The 18351-nt window shown below is 34.4% G+C and overlaps 1 protein-coding gene across 1 annotated transcript in view; it reads right to left on the minus strand.

The window, feature by feature from the left end:
- The window catches only part of LOC125670996 (exosome RNA helicase MTR4-like), a 63015-nt gene that overhangs the window by 43929 nt on the left and 735 nt on the right, over positions 1–18351 (minus strand). Inside the window, exons 2-6 of the mRNA XM_048906472.2 lie at positions 14612–14713; positions 13700–13766; positions 12495–12670; positions 11636–11810; positions 10649–10739 (exon numbers count right to left, since the gene is read on the minus strand). Of these exons, the coding sequence (XP_048762429.2) occupies positions 10649–10739; positions 11636–11810; positions 12495–12670; positions 13700–13766; positions 14612–14713 (611 nt within the window). The remainder of the gene's footprint in view (positions 1–10648; positions 10740–11635; positions 11811–12494; positions 12671–13699; positions 13767–14611; positions 14714–18351) is intronic.

Genomic DNA, 18351 nt, shown 5'->3' on the forward strand with positions numbered 1-18351 from the left:
AGACTCTTGCTGAAAATTCAATATTACATGAAACAACACTGAAATCTTGATATGGCAATTGATGATTAAAATACTAAATAAGAATGTAACAAAACAAAAATGGTTTTTTAACAACGTGAGAAAATAGCAAGGAAACATTGGAAAAAATAAGCAGTTTAGTGGTGAAAAAAGAACCACTACTTTTATTAAATAATCTAATTGCTAAGAACATGACAGAAATAAAATGGTTTTCTCGGTTTTTAACAAATAGAGTCACAAGAACACACACTGACACACATATATATATATATATAAGCACGCATATAAGCATAACAATGATTGAATGTGGGTGAGTGAACAGTGGCGGACACCGGGAAATGGTAAACAAGTAAACCTTAAATTGTGAGGTAAAACACAGGACAATTAGGTTTTCATAATTGTAGGTGTATGTATGTATGTATGCTATAATTGCACAAAAATCATTTGACGAAATTAGTCTGAAATTACATGTCCGAATAGGACCAAATTAGATTCCTACCGAATGATATGCATTTCGTCTGACATGAGGGCTCTGCTATGTTCATGCTCGAGGTAGACTTGCTCTAGTCTCTATGTTTAATAATCAGGGATGCATTTTACGAAAGAACTTACTACCAATTTTACATACTGGGATTCTCCCATTTATTGAAAGATGATTCACTCCATTGTAAAATAGTGAAAACATAATGTTGAAAATTAAGTTTCAGAGACATTTCAATTCCTTCATTTAAACTCATAACTGTGTAGTACAATTTAAGACTTGCAACTTTGTCATAAGTTGTTTTGTAAAATGGGCCCCAGTGCTCTCTTTAATACTTTTTGATAATGCCAAACATAGAGACATGTAAACCCTGCAAAATCACTGACCAGAATATTGTCGTAAAGGGATCATACTACAATACTGCAGTGTGGTGCTGCAGAATCACTGATAAGTTGACAGGTGATGTATGGGTATAGAGATTTCCAAAATGTTACAAAGTTGAACAATTAAAGCTTCTCTAAATTAAAAGAACATGAAAATATCTAATCTTCTAAAGCCATATCATATATGGATTAAATCAGTTGTCTATAAGTGACATAAAATTTAACCAGAAACTAATCTCTTAAATGTTCAATGTCCATAGGATTCCAATAGACTTCCTATTGTTTGCTTATAGTTTGTTTTAAGTTTCAAAACACTTTCATTCACCTTATTGAATTCTCTCGCACACTTACGGCAAACTTTATCAGTATGGGTGTTGGGATTTATGTCAATGTGCATGTATCATTCAATTAACACACAATATTCTGTCTTGGATGATCCTTGGAATAACTTTGCAAAATTCACCATTTTGTAATTCTTTTCTGCTTTTCCTAATTATGCAATTAGTTTTTATACTGCATCAGTAAACTTAAAGAAGTCCTTCAAATGATAAAAACAATAATCACTATAATAATTTTGATTCCACCCTGAAACCAAAGCCTTACCTCCTTGAATCATGAAATTTACAATTTTGGTAGAGGCCTTCCTGCTCTATATCATTAAGCATTTAGTTTTCCTTAAAATATATTCAGTTATATAGAAGATTTTGAGAAAATTAGTCGACCTTTGGCAGTTTTTGCTCTGCCCTAAGACCCCAGGGGTGCATTATAATTTACGTCTGCCTTGTCCCGAAGATGCTTCATACCAAATTTGAAAGGAATTGGAACAGTAGTTATCAAGAAGTTAAAACAGTTCTATTTTTTACACATTTAATAACTGACCATTTTGGCCCCACCCTGATACCAAAACTCCTACCCCCTGAGATCATCAAATTTACAATTTGGTAAAGGACTACCTGTTCTTTCTAAATATCCATTTAGTTTCAATTAGTATCAATAGCACTAAAGAAGATGCTATTTAAGTGTTTAAAATAAAGACTGTATACCAAGATTGGCCCTGCCCTGAGGTCAGAACCCCTCTCCTGGGGATAATGAAATTTACAATTTTTGTAAAGTCCTTCCTGTTCTACATCACTATGCATTTAGTTTTTCTTACAAGTGTGTACGTTCTTGAGAAGGTTTTGAAAATTGTCCAATTTTTGCTCTGCCCTAAGGCTCCAGGGGTGTAGGAGTCCTGAAAATTACAATTCATGTCCCCCTTGTCCCAAGGATGCTTCATACCAAATTTGAAAAGAATTAGAATGGTAGTTATCAAGAATTGTTAACACATAATGAACGCAGACCAATTGCAATAGGTCACCTGATTTTGCTAAGGTGACCTAATAAAACTGAAAAACTTTCTCAGTGTAGAAACTGCCATGTGAATTCATCACAAGTTAAGAATGGAAAGACTAGGAATGCAACAGCTAAACTAAAACATTTTGATCTGGGGAAATTAGGTCATAAAACACCTTACAGAGGGATACACACGATGACATTTAATTTGGAGGCTGATAAGCCCTGTGTAGGGTTTACAAGTCTCTGTTTGGTGACATTTAAGTATGGTAAAGAGCAGATATCTAGATTTCACAGTAAAATTTGGACAAATGATAAAAGTAATAAAAACAACATAGAGACTTGAGAAAGTCTATGCTCAAGGATACCAAAATTACAGTAAATAGCGATGATGCAAGAGTTTGACAAATTGCTGCTACAATCATTATTGTTCCAACTGAATAAGATTGAATAATTTATAAAACACCCTTTATTATAAAATTTAAAAAATGGGGGGGGGGGGGGGGGGGGGGGGACTTGTAATTTTGTACGAACAGCAACTTCAAGTAACCATTGTCCGTATCATTAGAAATAATCAAGGAGGTTCCACGGTAAGCCTGACACCTTCATTCAAGATTAAGACTAAAATAAAACTTGCATTAGAAAGTAATGGAGGTTTTCCTTCAATATCAATAAACATCTGGTCAGTTTCATGTATATTTTTAATTGTAAAATATGTGATATTCTTAATGAATGGAAATGATCGTAAAACACACACTATATGGATGAAAGGTTGTTGTCGTATTATATATAGTACTGATGATGGCCCGACATATATGTTGTAAAATTTGAAAATGCAGAATTGTTAGATTTGTTCAATGACAAAATGTATTAATATCGCAGCTACTCTTGCAAATGAAAGTACTTCTATAAATAGCCAGAAGTTTTGGTATTTATGACTCAAATTAACGTTAATATCAGAGTTCAGATTGATGATGCTAAGATTTACTTATTAAAGTGAAGTTGAAGGTCTTTACAATCACATAAAATTATTTTTAAAACAAATCCAACAGTTTTAAAAATTACGAAAAAACAATAAATTTGCATCAATTTATGAGGATTCACTAAACATAACTGACTAATGTCATTTAATCATTTCAATGATTATCTAAGTGCATTAACCCTTTCCTTCATTATGACGCCTTTGGACGCCTACCGTGATTTGCATGGAGACACCTTTAAGACTTTTAACATTCGATCACTTACATTATAAAAAATAATGACTGCACAGTCAGCAAGATCCAAAGTTAACACATAATTCAAAATATCCTTTTCTTTCTATATTTCAAGTTATCAAAAGTTCAAGACATCATTTATTTTAAAATTACGATACAAATTGAGGTGAAAAATCAACACGATACAAAAATAGCCATTTTTATTTCGATGCCGGTATTTTCATAAATGCACATGAATTTCACTTCATATTAGCAAATGCATGTAAAAATGAGAAAGACATATCATTGGAAATATACTGTCAATGGATATTATGAAGAAAATCTGTCGAGTTACAAATAGCCAACCTGTTAAAGATGACGAGGTAAAACTGAAAGTAAGTCATGTGTCATCTTCGTGTTGTGTATTCCCAAAACATTGATGATTTCATTAAGGATTTAATTGCGAATCGTACATCGACTTCTATAGGGTATATACCGTAAATTTTTAATAAAGAGTACATCAAATAAGCATCTGTACCCCGACTAATTCGTGTAAAACAATGCGATATCTTCGTGGAGATCGCCATATTGACAGTATTATTTACATCCGCCGCATTCACAGTGCGTATGTTCTATATAGAGGCGCGGATTGCAGGAAAACAAAAATGATATATTAGTTTTGAAACAATACTTGGATATATCTCTGTGAAATGAAATAAGTTTCATAATAAATATAAATTATTTGGGATTTTTTAAAATTTAATTTTTATGATGTAGTGTGGTTTTTCTATAATGAAATTGAAGAAAATATATTATATTGAAGAAAGTCACGCCCACTCCTTTCAGCAAAATATTACCGAAATATTTTTGCGTAATTTTCTAATTCAGTAACATTTGGAAAACAAATGGAGGAACATATGCAATTTTTGTAATACGCAACTTCCGAGATATCAGCTCTTTTGTGATAGAGGTACGTTCAGTGTTCTGTTGAACGCTTGGGTGGGTACAAGATGTATACATTTACTATTTAGACTAGCTATGTAAATACGGATAAAGTAATGAAAGTGTTAATTTTATTTATATCAGCCGTTGGTATACATTAAACTAACCATATCAAGAATAATACTACTACTCAACATTTGATAAGGATCACTCTAGGTTATATATGTGTAATTTACCACTAACATAACAAAAGACATAAATTTGACTCAGAAACGTGTTTACTCAGGTTATGAATGAAAATTCATGAACGGCATGAACTTTTATCAATACGGAATGCTTGAAATCTGATAACAACACCAAAAAGCATTTCATTACAAGAAGTTAAAAGCAAACCAGAGAAAGAATTACACAGTTTTTGGGGATAGTCCATCATTACACTTAGTCGATGAAGTGTCAATACCGGGTATGGCCTCCCCTTGCATCAATGACGGCTTGACAACGTCGAGCCATGCTGTCAATAAGCACCCGGATGTTTCCAATGGGAAGGTTGTTCCACTCTTCCACGAGGGCGTTTCCGAGCTCTGCCAAAGTCGTGGGTTGTGCTCTACGGCATGAAAGGGAAACCTGCAGCATGTTCCATACATGCTCAATCGGGTTCAAGTCCGGTGAGCGCGCTGGCCAGTCCATACGGACAATTGTCTCCTGCTGAAGGTACTGCTCCACCACCCTGGCGCGATGAGGACAGGCGTTATCATCCATCAGGATGAACTCAGGGCCAACAGCACCAGCGTAGGGTCTGACGTAAACATCGAGGATCTCATCCCGGTACCACACCCCCGTCATTGTTCCTCTCTCCAGGACATGAAGATCTGTTCTTCCATCCCTGCTGATTCCATCCCAGATCATGATGGAACCACCACCATAACGGTCATGTTCACTGATGTTGGCATCATGGAAACGTTCATGTTGTCGTCGCCACACTCGATGCCTCCTGTCTGTAAAGTCCAAACAATACCTGGACTCATCGGTGAACAGAACTTGAACCCAATCATTCTGTGTCCAAGTGACATAATCTTCAGCCCAGTCCTATCGCTTCCGCCGGTGTCGAACAGTCAGAGGGACTCGAACACATGCCCTTCTCGAGTTGAGACCTGCATTGTGAAGCCGATTCCGTATTGTCTGAGTGGACACATTCACCCCCGAGGCGTTCAGGAGGTCATTACGTAGGCTGGTTGCTGTCCAGAAGGGATGGCGTCATGCCTGAAGAGCCACAAAATGGTCTTGGCGTAGGGTTGTCGACCTCTGACAACCACCCCCATGTCGGTGTGCTGCTGTACCAAAAGTTTGCTGTCGGTTCCAGGCCCTGTTTACAATGCTCTGGCTGACGTTTAGTGCATTTGCAACGTCACGTTGTGAATAGCCAGCGTCAAGCATTCCAATACATCTGCCCAGTTGTTCTGTCGTCAGGCGACGCCTTACACGTTGAGGGGGCATTGTGTTGATAAACGTAGTGTAAACACTCAAGTGAGTTTGAAATTTTAGAAAGAATCAGACACCGATGCCTGAGTGAAAATCGTGCAATGGTAGCAAATGCATAAACTGTGATGAGAAATGCATTTCCCATGGCATGAAATGCATGTGCAAGTTTGTTGAAGACGTCTTTGATTTCACTTGGACACAATATTGCCAGTTATGCAGTTATTAATTTTTTAAACAGAAAAATATCTATGATCCTTATCAAATTTTGAGTAGTATATTTGATTGAATAAGGCCATTAAATTAATTATGAAATTATTTTTTATTTCCTCTTCTGCACAAGTGATATTTTAATCAAAGAAAAAAAGGTGATTAATCGATTTTTGTTTGAGCTATTTTATTATCAAATACTAATAAACTTACTATAGTGTATGTCCCTGCAGTTTGGGTGGTTGAATGATGTCTGATAATCGATCTTAAGGCAATATATGAAGGCAGCGATAAGCATTTGTACCCACCGCGTGTGGACGATTATATGTTTTGCGTCTCACTGTGCGTAAGAGTTCCACAAAGGGAAAGAACGATTGGGCAACTCGGAAATTGCGTATTGCAAGTCAATAATTATTTAATCACCAAAATTACATATGTATGTGTCTGCTTGGAGGTTCAAAAGTGTTTGTAATAATTAAATACTGGTGTTATTACTGAGATATATAGTATAGATTAATTTTCAATTTTTTGGTGACAGAGTTAATTCACAAATGAATAAATTGCTTCATTTGAAAATTAAGAAAAAAAGAATTATATAACAATTCAGTATCAAACATGTACACAAATCCAATTATGATAAAAACATTTTGTAAACAAATCTTGTTAATACATCCTCCTAAGAGTGTATTTCGTATGAGGCGTGCAGACTTTTTGAAATTGCACTCCTTATCCGCTAATCCTTGCTTAGGTACGATAATTCTTTTTTTCTTATAATTTTGATTCCTTCAACAATGTTTCCTTTCTGCTATTTTCAATGAAACCCTTTCGTGTTTGGGATATAGCATTTTATGAATTCTTTTCAAATGTGTTGATAGTTAAAGATAATCCCTGGAACATAATTTGCAATAGCAAGTTCCGAGATATCAACTCTTCGGTGATGGAGGTATACAGTCAGTATTCCATTGAACACTTGGGTGGGTACAAGATGTATACAAATGTTATAGACTAGCTATGTAAATAAGGATAAAAGTTATTAAAGCGTAAATTTTGTTTATATCAGCTGTTGGTATACTTTAAACTGACCATATGAAAAATAATAATTGTTTGAATTAGGCCATTAAATTAAATATGAATTTATTTTTTATTTCCTTTTCTGCATGAGTGATATTTTAATCAAAGAAAGTTGGTGATTATCGATTTTTATTTGAGCTATTTTATTATCAAATTATCATAAACTTACTAAAATTGTGTGTCTTAGCAGTTTGGGTGCTTGCATGATGTCTGATAATCATCCTTTAGGCAATATATGAAGGCAGCGATAAGCATTTGTACCCACCGCGTGTGGAAGAAAGTATGTTTTGCGTCTAACTGTGCGTAAGAGTTCAACAAAGGTAAAGAACTATTAGGCAACTCAGAAATTGCGTATTTAACGCACGTTGACTGTTGTGTTTCACACTACATCCATTTCAAGTTCACTTGAGCAGTTTAGTGGTGAAAACAGAACCACTACCTTTAAATAATCTAAACGCTATAAGTTCATGACAGAAATAAAAATGGAAGATTTTTAAAGATTTTTCCTAGATTTTAAAACATTTTTCCTATATATAAACACATGTAACAATTGTTTCCCCAATTATGCCCCGCCCAACCCCCAGAGGCCATGATTTCAACAAACTTGAATTTTCACAATGTCAAGAAGCTTCCATGTAAATTTCAACTTTTCTAGCCCTATATATAATTCTTGAGAAGAATATTTTTAAAGATTTTTTTCGATATAATAGCATGAAAAAATGGTTTCTTTTATTGAGGGAGGCCCCCATTCAACCCCCGGGGGCCATGATTTGAACAATCTTGAATCACATTTTTGTGATTACCTCCCCTTTGCAAGGGGTATGGCCCTTCATTTGAACAAACTTGAAGTTCCTTCACCCAAGGATGATTTGTGCCAAGTTTGATGGAAATTGTCCATGCAGCTGGTTCTGGAGAAGATTTAAAAAAAAAAAATCCAATGTATTTTTACTGTTTTGCTATTATATCCCCTTGGGGATAGCAAGGGGATAGGTGTTGCCCTTCATTTGAACAAAACTGAATCCCCTATACCCAAGGATGACATGTGCCAACTTCGGGTAAGGTTCTGGAGAAGAAATGAAAAATGTGAAAGTTTACAGACAGATGACGGACAATGGGTAATCAGAAAATTTTCAAGTCTTCATTTGATGAACTGTAAATTTATAGAGAATTCATTTTTATTTTTAATGTGATAGAGGTGTCACAGCTAAAACTGATAATTTTAAATCACATAAATACATATTAAAGTAATATATTACATGTAGCTCTAAATCTGAAGCTTTTCTTTTCTTCTGAAAATGTGTTACTATGATAGTTTTGTATGCAACTTTAAGCAAAACCATTAATAAAATTAAAACTATATGAAGAAAACTTAATAGAAATAAAGATTTCAAATATATTAAATATATAACATTATATAGAAATTAATTTTTGTATGGGAAGACAATTCATTCAGAGCCTCTGAATATAGATTTTCTAACGCAAATACTATTAACAAACTTATTCTAATCTTATTTTTTTTGTCATTGAAACAGGAAATCATAATTTTACAGCAAAAATTTCGACACCAAAATGACAGCTAATATAACTTTAAATTGCAAACTACAGTTCTATACATATTACATAATCAAAAATTGCATTGAATAAAGGAACAGTGACATCACACAATTTTTCATGGAAATGCTCCCTTTTCATACTTGGTAACAGTAATATTTTTTTATATTCTGTAAATAGTCCATAATCCCCATGGCTAATTCAGATGAGGCATTTAAAGCAATGAATTTTTGAAGGACAAATTGACCTCCAATTTTAAATTGCAGTCAGAATGTAATTTTAAAATGTACACATAATTGTCAATTTGTCACATACAAATCTACATGTAATATTAGCATTTAAAGTCATTTGTATTAACACTCATTTTACTTATAAAAACACATACTTAAAATAGTACTGGTATTAAATTAGGCCTTTTCTCTCAAATTATCTGATTTCAGTACATATAAACAGTGGTACTGTAATATGTACATTGTTCAACTGCATGAGTATATTTTTTAATGCATGTACATTGTACATAAATTTTAATACATGCATGTCAGAAAATTTGTAAGTTATTTTATTATTACATGTATCAACAGAACTTTAGCAGAAGTGTTGCAAAATATTAGAAATAAATCTACTCAGTACAAACCTTGTTTTACACTTAGGATAAATGAATGAATCATCATATATATTGTCAATACTCTTCAACTGGATATAGTTGAGCATGCTGATAGAAAATGTAATTTTCTATCCAAACTGAGATGTATTTGCAACAAAATTTATAATAGAAAATAAATTCTTTGTTACCTGTAAGTTTAATGCTCCTTTAAAATCCAACAAAATTCATAATACCCACTTTATAAATTCCATGTAAAAACAGAAGCTGTTACATAATCTATCATTCCTAATTGGTGCTGTCAACATCCAATTATGGATCACATGTAAAAGTTAACTTTTACAGACCCCAATTAGATTATAACAAGAAACAGTCAATCTTTGTCGGAAATGACATTTTCCCATGTAACCAATTAAAGTTAACATGTAAAACTTTAACCTTTCCTTCTAACATGTAAAAAAGTGGCGCACATGTAATGATTTGTACTGTACCTTCCATTCCGTACTATGAATACCTTCCATTCCATACTATGAATACCTTCCATTCCGCACTATGAATACTTTCCATTCCGCACTATGAATACCTTCCATTCCGCACTATGAATACTTTCCATTCCGTACTATGAATACCTTCCATTCCGTACTATGAATACCTTCCATTCCGTTCTATAAATACCTTCCATTCCGTACTATGAATACCTTCCATTCCGTACTATGAATACCTTCCATTCCGTACTATGAATACCTTCCATTCCGTACTAAGAATACCTTCCATTCCGCACTATGAATACCTTCCATTCCATACTATGAATACCTTCCATTCCGCACTATGAATACCTTCATCTCCAAATACCTTACCTTTCCCTATTTCCCTATGTCTTATCTTTGTCCTTCACAATCTATCGCTGTATCCATTATCCACTACCTCTGTATTCCATGCCTTACCTTTGAATTTTATGTCTTACCCTTGTATTCCATGTCTCACCTTTATATTCCATGTTTTACCTTTATCTACCTTTATATTCCATGTCTTACCTGTATTTTATACCTTTGAATTCCATGTCATACCTTTGAATTTCATGTCTTACCTTTGAATTCCATGTTTTACCTTTATCTACCTTTGAATTTCATGTCTTACCTTTGTATTCCATGTTTTACCTTTATCTACCTTTCTATTCCATGTTTAACTTTTATCTACCGTTCTATTCCATGTCTTACCTTTGAATTTCATGTCTTACCTTTGTATTATATGTCTTACCTTTGAATTTCATGTCTTACCTTTATATTCCATGTCTTACCTGTATTTCATACCTTTGAATTTCATGTCTTACCTTTGAATTTCATGTCTTACCTTTGAATTTCATGTCATACCTTTGTATCATATGTCTTACCTTTGTCCCTCATGTAGTGAATCTCATCAAATATAACCCAACCCACTTCTCTCATTATCTCTGATCCTCTGTACAGCATGCTCCTCAAAATCTGTCAAATAAATCCACATCATAAATCAAGTTAATTCACTAACAGATCAACATCATAAATCAAGTTAATTCACTAACAGATCAACATCATAAATCAAGTTAATTCACTAACAGATCAACATCATGAATTATGCTAAATCACTGTCAAACAGATCAACATCATGAATTATGCTAAATCACTGTGATACAGATCAACATCATGAATTATGATAAATCACTAACAGATCAACATCATGAATTATGCTAAATCACTGTGATACAGATCAACATCATGAATTATGATAAATCACTGTCAAACAGATCAACATCATGAATTATGATAAATCACTGTCAAACAGATCAACATCATGAATTGTGCTAAATCACTGTGATACAGATCAACATCATGAATTATGATAAATCACTGTCAAACAGATCAACATCATGAATTGTGCTAAATCACTGTGATACAGATCAACATCATGAATTATGCTAAATCACTGTGAAACATCAACATCATGAATTATGCTAAATCACTGTGAAACATCAACATCATGAATTATGCTAAATCACTGTGAAACAGCAACATCATGAATTATGCTAAATCACTGTGATACAGATCAACATCATGAATTATGCTAAATCACTGTGATACAGATCAACATCATGAATTATGCTAAATCACTGTGAAACATCAACATCAGGAATGAAGTTTTAACTGATACCTGATTCATATTCTACAGACATTCATACAAACGAAATAAATCATCTACTTCTCATTTTCGTAAGTTAACCCTCAAATAAATAGTTCTCTGTACAGGGAATTATTCATCAAACACGTTTTACTACTGTATATTAAATTGTCGGTGGGATTAATCGTCACATCGCCAGTCATCAGCCCAACATCCTGGAACTTACCTCTGTTGTCATGACGAGACAGCTGGCGGTGGGATTAATCGTTACATCGCCTGTCATCAGCCCAACATCCTGGAATTCTTCGTACAGCTCGCGGTACTTCTGGTTACTGAGGGCTTTAATGGGGGACGTGTAGATCACTCGTTGTTTGTCACGGAGAGACATCGCAATAGCATAACTGTCAAAAATTTTTGTTAATCTGAATCCTTGTATCAAAGCTACAGCAACCCGACAGTTGGGACCCAGTTGCATGAAGGTTAGTTAATTTTAACTGACAGTTAAGTTGTCATTAACTTGAACTTTAACTGACAGTTAAGTTGTCATTAACTTGAACTTTAACTGACAGTTAAGTTGTCATTAACTTGAACTTTAACTGACAGTTAAGTTGTCATTAACTTGAACATTTATATAGTGTTAATGTCAGTGAAACTTAACGAATTTTTGTGCTACTGGACCCTGGTGTTTTAATCATATTATCTATAACACATACATAATATCCCTTCATTGTAAGAAGGTATTATGAAGTTTGAAATCTATGTGGCATTTTCCAGCAAATGCTAGAGGCAAATTATATTCCATAAAGCCAATATATTTCACAAAGAAACAATGAACAACACAATCTATAAGAAATATCCTTTTTAGAGAATCGCATAAAAAGTTCTGCCTGACAAAATTTTTCATATTATAATACAAAACTGACAGGTTAGAAAGAGCCCCACAATGGTGCCTAATGGACGGAAAGACAGAAGTAAATCTTTCCAGTAATCGCATGTCATAAAAAGCACTGACAGATGGACAAACAGACAGACAGAGAGTGATTACTATAGAGCATTCGCCGTATGGCAGGGCCCCAATAACTTACACAGCCACAACAGTTTTCCCAGCAGATGTGTGGGCAGACACTAAAACCGACTGACTGTTCTCCAAACACAAGAGAGCCTCTTTCTGGAAGGGATCGAGGATAAATGGATACTCCTTAGCTGGCTTCTCCGCCATTGGCTTCATGGGAACAAACTCCGTCTCAGGAGGTATGGCCACCTGTCAGAAACAAGGATAGAGTTCTAAATGTCTGTTAACATCCACTGTCAGAAACAAGGATAGAGTTCTAAATGTCTGCTTAATATCCACTGTTGTAATTATATGTAATAAAACGTGGTTTGTCTAAATTCTCTTACTTAGTGAATCAGGAGAGTTCCATTACATTGGCAGAGCTGCCAACATTATAAAATGGAAAATAGTAAGGTGGGGGTCAGAGGGCCTCCTTAGACCCCTGCCGCTGGAGATCTTTTATGAATAAATATGTAACCTGAGCAATCTTAGGCACATTTCAAATCCAAATGTAATGAATTTAGACATACTAATTGTTATGCATTTTACAACTGCAAAAGATCAAATCCATCTTTTATTGATTTTACTTTCTAAAACTTGTGTAAAAAAAATATTGTTACTTTAGTATAATATTATATAATTTCACAGTTACTGTGTCAGTTATTCTGGCAAGTTTTTTTAATGTCATTTTCGTCGCCGTGAGATATATTGAAGTTTGTCAAACAGATTGTACACTTATACAAACTCCCCCTTTCTGACTTTGAAACAAATAGATGTTTACAGTGTACTTGCATATTGTTCTTTGAATATCTAGCTCCATTAGGTTTTCTTCTTTGGGGGAGTATTGTTATTTCCATCAACACATGCTTTACATTTAGTAGCAGCTGCCATATTGTTTATTTCAAAGCATTAAAATGATTGATACTCTCTATAGATATAGACTATGTAAACAAACGTAGTAACGACTATAGTTTGTTTATTATAAAAGTAAAAACCAATGACGGACAGCTCTAAAAATTTCGAAATGTCAAATCAGCGAAAATCGGAAGATGTACAGTGAAATCGTAAGGCGTATTTTCAGCCCTAAAATCGTAAGCCTTACGCCAAAATCGTGAGGGTTTGCAGCTCTGCATTGGGTATAATCTGTTTTCATTGCTAAAGATGTAATCTAAAATCTGACCTCGTGTAAGCAGGCCAATTTGATTGTAATTAATACAGCGTTGTGAATTAAAATCTGACCTCGTGTAAGCAGGCCTCGGCCGTTTCCACTCTGTGAACCTGGATTCTGGACATGACTTCAGTTTGTCTACAAAACAAAACACACAAATCCAAATCACAACCAGCACCTCCATATTCAAATTATTCAAGTTCCTTTATAAAGACTTCCAGAGAACATGATGATTACAGAATCTAATTTAACAAGTCGTCAAGCTTCTAAGTATTTGATCACAAGCCACATAACTCACAATATATAAGTACTACAGCTTGTACAACTCTACTTATACTGTTTCTGTCTTATTGCAGCTTGTACAACTCGAGTTATAATGTTTCTGTCTTAATACAGCTTGTATAGCTCAAGGTACAATGTTTCTGTCTTAATACAGCTTGTACAGCTCAAGTTATACTGTTTCTGTTTTATTACAGCTCGCTCAACTTGAGTTACAATGTTTCTGTTTTATTACAACTGGTACAGCTCGAGTTATAACGTTTCTGTCTTATCACATCTTGTACAGCTCAAGTTACAATGTTTTTATCTTATTACAGCTTGTACAGCACAGCTTGTACAGCTTGGGTTATACTGTTTCTGTTTTATTACAGCTTTACAACTCAAGTTATACTGTTTCTGTCTTATTACAACTTGTATAGCTCAAGGTACAATGTTTCTGTTTTATTACAACTGGTACAGCTCGAGTTATAACGTTTCTGTCTTATCACATCTTGTATAGCTCGAGTTATAATGTTTTTATCTTATTACAGCTTGTACAGCTCGGGTTATACTGTTTCTGTCTTATTACAGCTTGTACAACTCAAGTTATACTGTTTCTGTCTTAATACAGCTTGTACAGCTTGAGTTATAATATTTCTGTAATGTTTCTGTCTTAATACAACTGGTACAGCTCGGGTTATAATGTTTCTGTCTTATTGCCTTACAATGTGTCCTCCGCCTTCTGTTTCTTTGACTGATGATCTTCATCGTCATTCTCCTCAGCAGCTCGTTTGTTACTAACAATGCTCTGTAGAAGTTCCTCTGTTCTGTAATTAAAACAATCACAAACTATCACACAACCAGTAGAGCTATGTCACAAACCAAAAGGCACAGCTAATACAAGAAAACAAGGATGATCCAATTTCTTCATAGACTTTATGATTGATTGATTTTGATGTTTTTCGCCACATTCAACAATTTTTCAGTTATATAGTGGCGCCCAGTTATTTCCTGGTGGAAGAGAGAACCCAGATACAATGTAACTGGGAAGAGACCACCGACCTTCCGAAAGTAAACTGGGAAACTTCTCACTTACCGGCGCGAGCAGGATTCGAACCCGTGCCGACCAGAGGTGAGTTGACTTTATGAGGTCCAAACATGTTCTCTTCTAGTACACCAGAAAGTGCGAGTTTATTCATCCTTACCATCCATTTTATTCTTTGCAAAAGCTAAAATATCTTAAACAGTTTATAGAAATTAACGCTAGAGTGGGCCAAGACTACACACACAACAGTTTTACTAATTGCAGATTTTATCTGCATGACAGTCGTGCCTTTAATTAAAATTATCCACATGACAGTCTTGCTAATAAGAATTATTCACACAACAAAATTTGAAAACCGTAAAGCAGAGCTTAGACATTTAGAATAAGTTAATTATCATAATAGAGTTAGACAGCAGTGTTCTTTCACATTTATAATGATTCATGAACATCGGGAATACTTCGTGAGCATGGCAGGACTTTTTTTAAATGCTGAAAATGTATTGACTACTGTGGTACCCATAGATAGAGATAAACAGTGGGGTATTTCGAGGGGGGTGCACCACCTATATCAGCTGATTTATTATTATTGTTTTTATCATTTGCTAAAAAGAGTCTAGCTTGCATGTACATATGTTATAACTTTGAACTCATGGTCATTTGTAAAAGTTGGAAGTTAGAGATTTTTATTAAATTGTGTAGACATCTCATTTGAAAACAAAATTGTTAAAAGCATCATGATTTATAGTCATGCAAATTAACTATATATTTAACTCATGGTCAACTGGGGGGAAATTGTGATCAGTTACTGTGAATTTACAGTAAGTGTGAACGACTCAGCTTCTCAAGTTCATTCGAGGTCTCGGATAGTTGGTTTCAAAACAAATCTGTCAATGTTGACGCATCAAGGAAAGAACAATCACTGCGATTGGACCAATATTTAAAGGGGCGGGAATAAAAATAATTTTAGATGGTCACACGTGTCTTTACACTGGCGTGTCATTACATAATCTTTTAGCACGATGGAAGAGACTGCGAAAAGGGAAAACCAATACCAACTAAAACAATGACGTTGATTTTAAAATTACATGCCGAGAGTTTATTTTATGGTAAAATCAGTAAGAAATTAGGCGTCGCAAAGGCCACGTTATAAAATTGTCAATCATGGGAACTCTTGCACCGAAAATGTCGCCAACAAAGCTCACACCGGCAATGCTCACACCGGATGTACTTTTGTTAATCAAGTATGAAATTAAAAAGAAATCAAGTGTATATTAATAGAGAAATCAGACAAAATTTATTAAGAAGAAATATTTGTACCCCTGACAATGTACCAAAGGTGTCTTTAATTTGTAGAACTGCGAGAAATTTTTAGGGAAATGACTTTCAAGGAACTGCAAAGAAAATCCAAGAGAAGCATATTTCGTCTGAACACAGGGACTCGTCACGAAACATTTGTCTTTTTAAAATTTGACATCGTCTATTCTATATTTACAAATAAATGTAAATATAGAATAGAGAGGGTCAATTCGTGACGAGCCCCTTGGTCTGAACACGAACGAATTGTTGAAAATTTCTTTGCTACTGATTTTATTGCAATTTAGGCCGAGTCAGTTATATATATATAGAGAGAGAGAGAGAGAGAGAGAGAGAGAGACTCTAAACGCTTTGTTGAAATATTTCGACCGGGTTACCGGTCTTCTTCAGTCGTGTTTTCGTGAAGAAGACCGGTAACACGGTCGAAATATTTCAACAAAGTGTTTAGAGTTTTTTCTGTATTTTACTTCCAAAAAAGAGACTTTATATATATATATAATTGACGAAGCGAGTGTCGCGTTCGTACAACGGGTAATCGTAATCATGGACATACCATAGGAACTTGAAATTTTATCAATAAAGTTAATAAAATGTACTTGATTGACCATAGCTCAAGGTTTGGTCAATCAAGTACATTTTATTAACTTTATTGATAAAATTTCAAACTCCTATGGACATACAGTTAGGGGTGGACCAGTGATATAGGTTCAAAGGTACGCCAGTATCGCAACATTAACAATCGACCTTTGCTGTGGTTTATTATGACGTTATAGAATGCTAACGAAATGCTGAATTTCTTTAATAATGTGTTACATGTACAGGAGAGGGGTGGTTTGGGGAATTTAGTTTTTGCTAGAATTCACAGAACTTGCCGTTGTTCATTCAATTAACAGTATCTAGCGATGGTTACTTCCGAATTTCTTACGAAAATGTGGGTATATATAACAGTAAAAGACATCAAAGCATGCCATGTGTTGAAAATAAATGTTTTCTGGAAGTAGAATATCTATTGATCTTATTACTTAATCTGACAAATTATTTTAGGGGCGATCAATTGCAAATGTTCAATGTTAGAGAAAACTGAGTTCACATAGTTCTCACCAAGACACCCCCCCCCCCCCCCCCCCAATACAAAACTAAATATGAAGTATGTTGAAACTAATCGATTAACAAGTAAAACAAATGAAAGTGTACATTGAAACTATTAAACGTTTATTAAAATGTATTATTATGTGGTTTTAAAGTAAGTTGTCTTTTTTTCCCACTAACGTGTAATCGATGTCGGATGACAGAAACTTACGAGTTTTTACCCCCTCTTCCCCCTAACTATTTGAATTTAGAAATTTTTCTGACATGATCTTTTCCAATGCTTTGCAAGATTTCGAAAATATCCTCTGAGAGATTTATTTTAAAATAACGATATGGAAACTGCGAATGTGAAAGAGACAACAAAACAAAAGCATTGTTCTTAAACGGACAAAATCGCCTATAGAAACATGTACTGAAATTTCTGATCACTTAAAACTGACAAGTATCTACAGGAATTTAAGGGAGTAACCTTTCAATTTTTATTGGGATATAGAGGCAACTGCGGATCCTGCCTTTTCCCGCAGCATTTTCGATCCCGTCTTTTTCTTTTCTTTTCAATGTTCAGCACTATTTGAATTCTGGGATATTGTTATCCTGCTTTTTCTTTACATATCGGAGCTCGCCTTTTTCACCCTGTATTCCCCCTCCCATACCTATTGATATTGCGATGGATTATAAGTATAACACAGTTATTCCTGTTTAAAAGATAAAATTTATAAGGTATCTGATAAAAGTTATATCTTCTAAAGTTTACGAGATATCTTGTATCTTTTATAAGACATCTTATATATTTTTTTCTTTATAAGATATCCCATCACTCTTATACATGCAGATATCTAGTATATATAAGATAAACTTTACAAGACATTTTATTAACGTAATCTCAAATCTCCGTTGTCAAATCAAAACCGATATTGAATCTCACGCTACGTACGGTGCAATTTACACTGAAATCAAATAGTGAAACTTACACTTGTTAGGCACGAGATAATATAATGCCAAATACTTGGGACCGCC

This window comes from Ostrea edulis, chromosome 4 (assembly GCF_947568905.1).
Source record: "Ostrea edulis chromosome 4, xbOstEdul1.1, whole genome shotgun sequence".
Classification (NCBI taxonomy): Eukaryota; Metazoa; Mollusca; class Bivalvia; order Ostreida; family Ostreidae; genus Ostrea; species Ostrea edulis.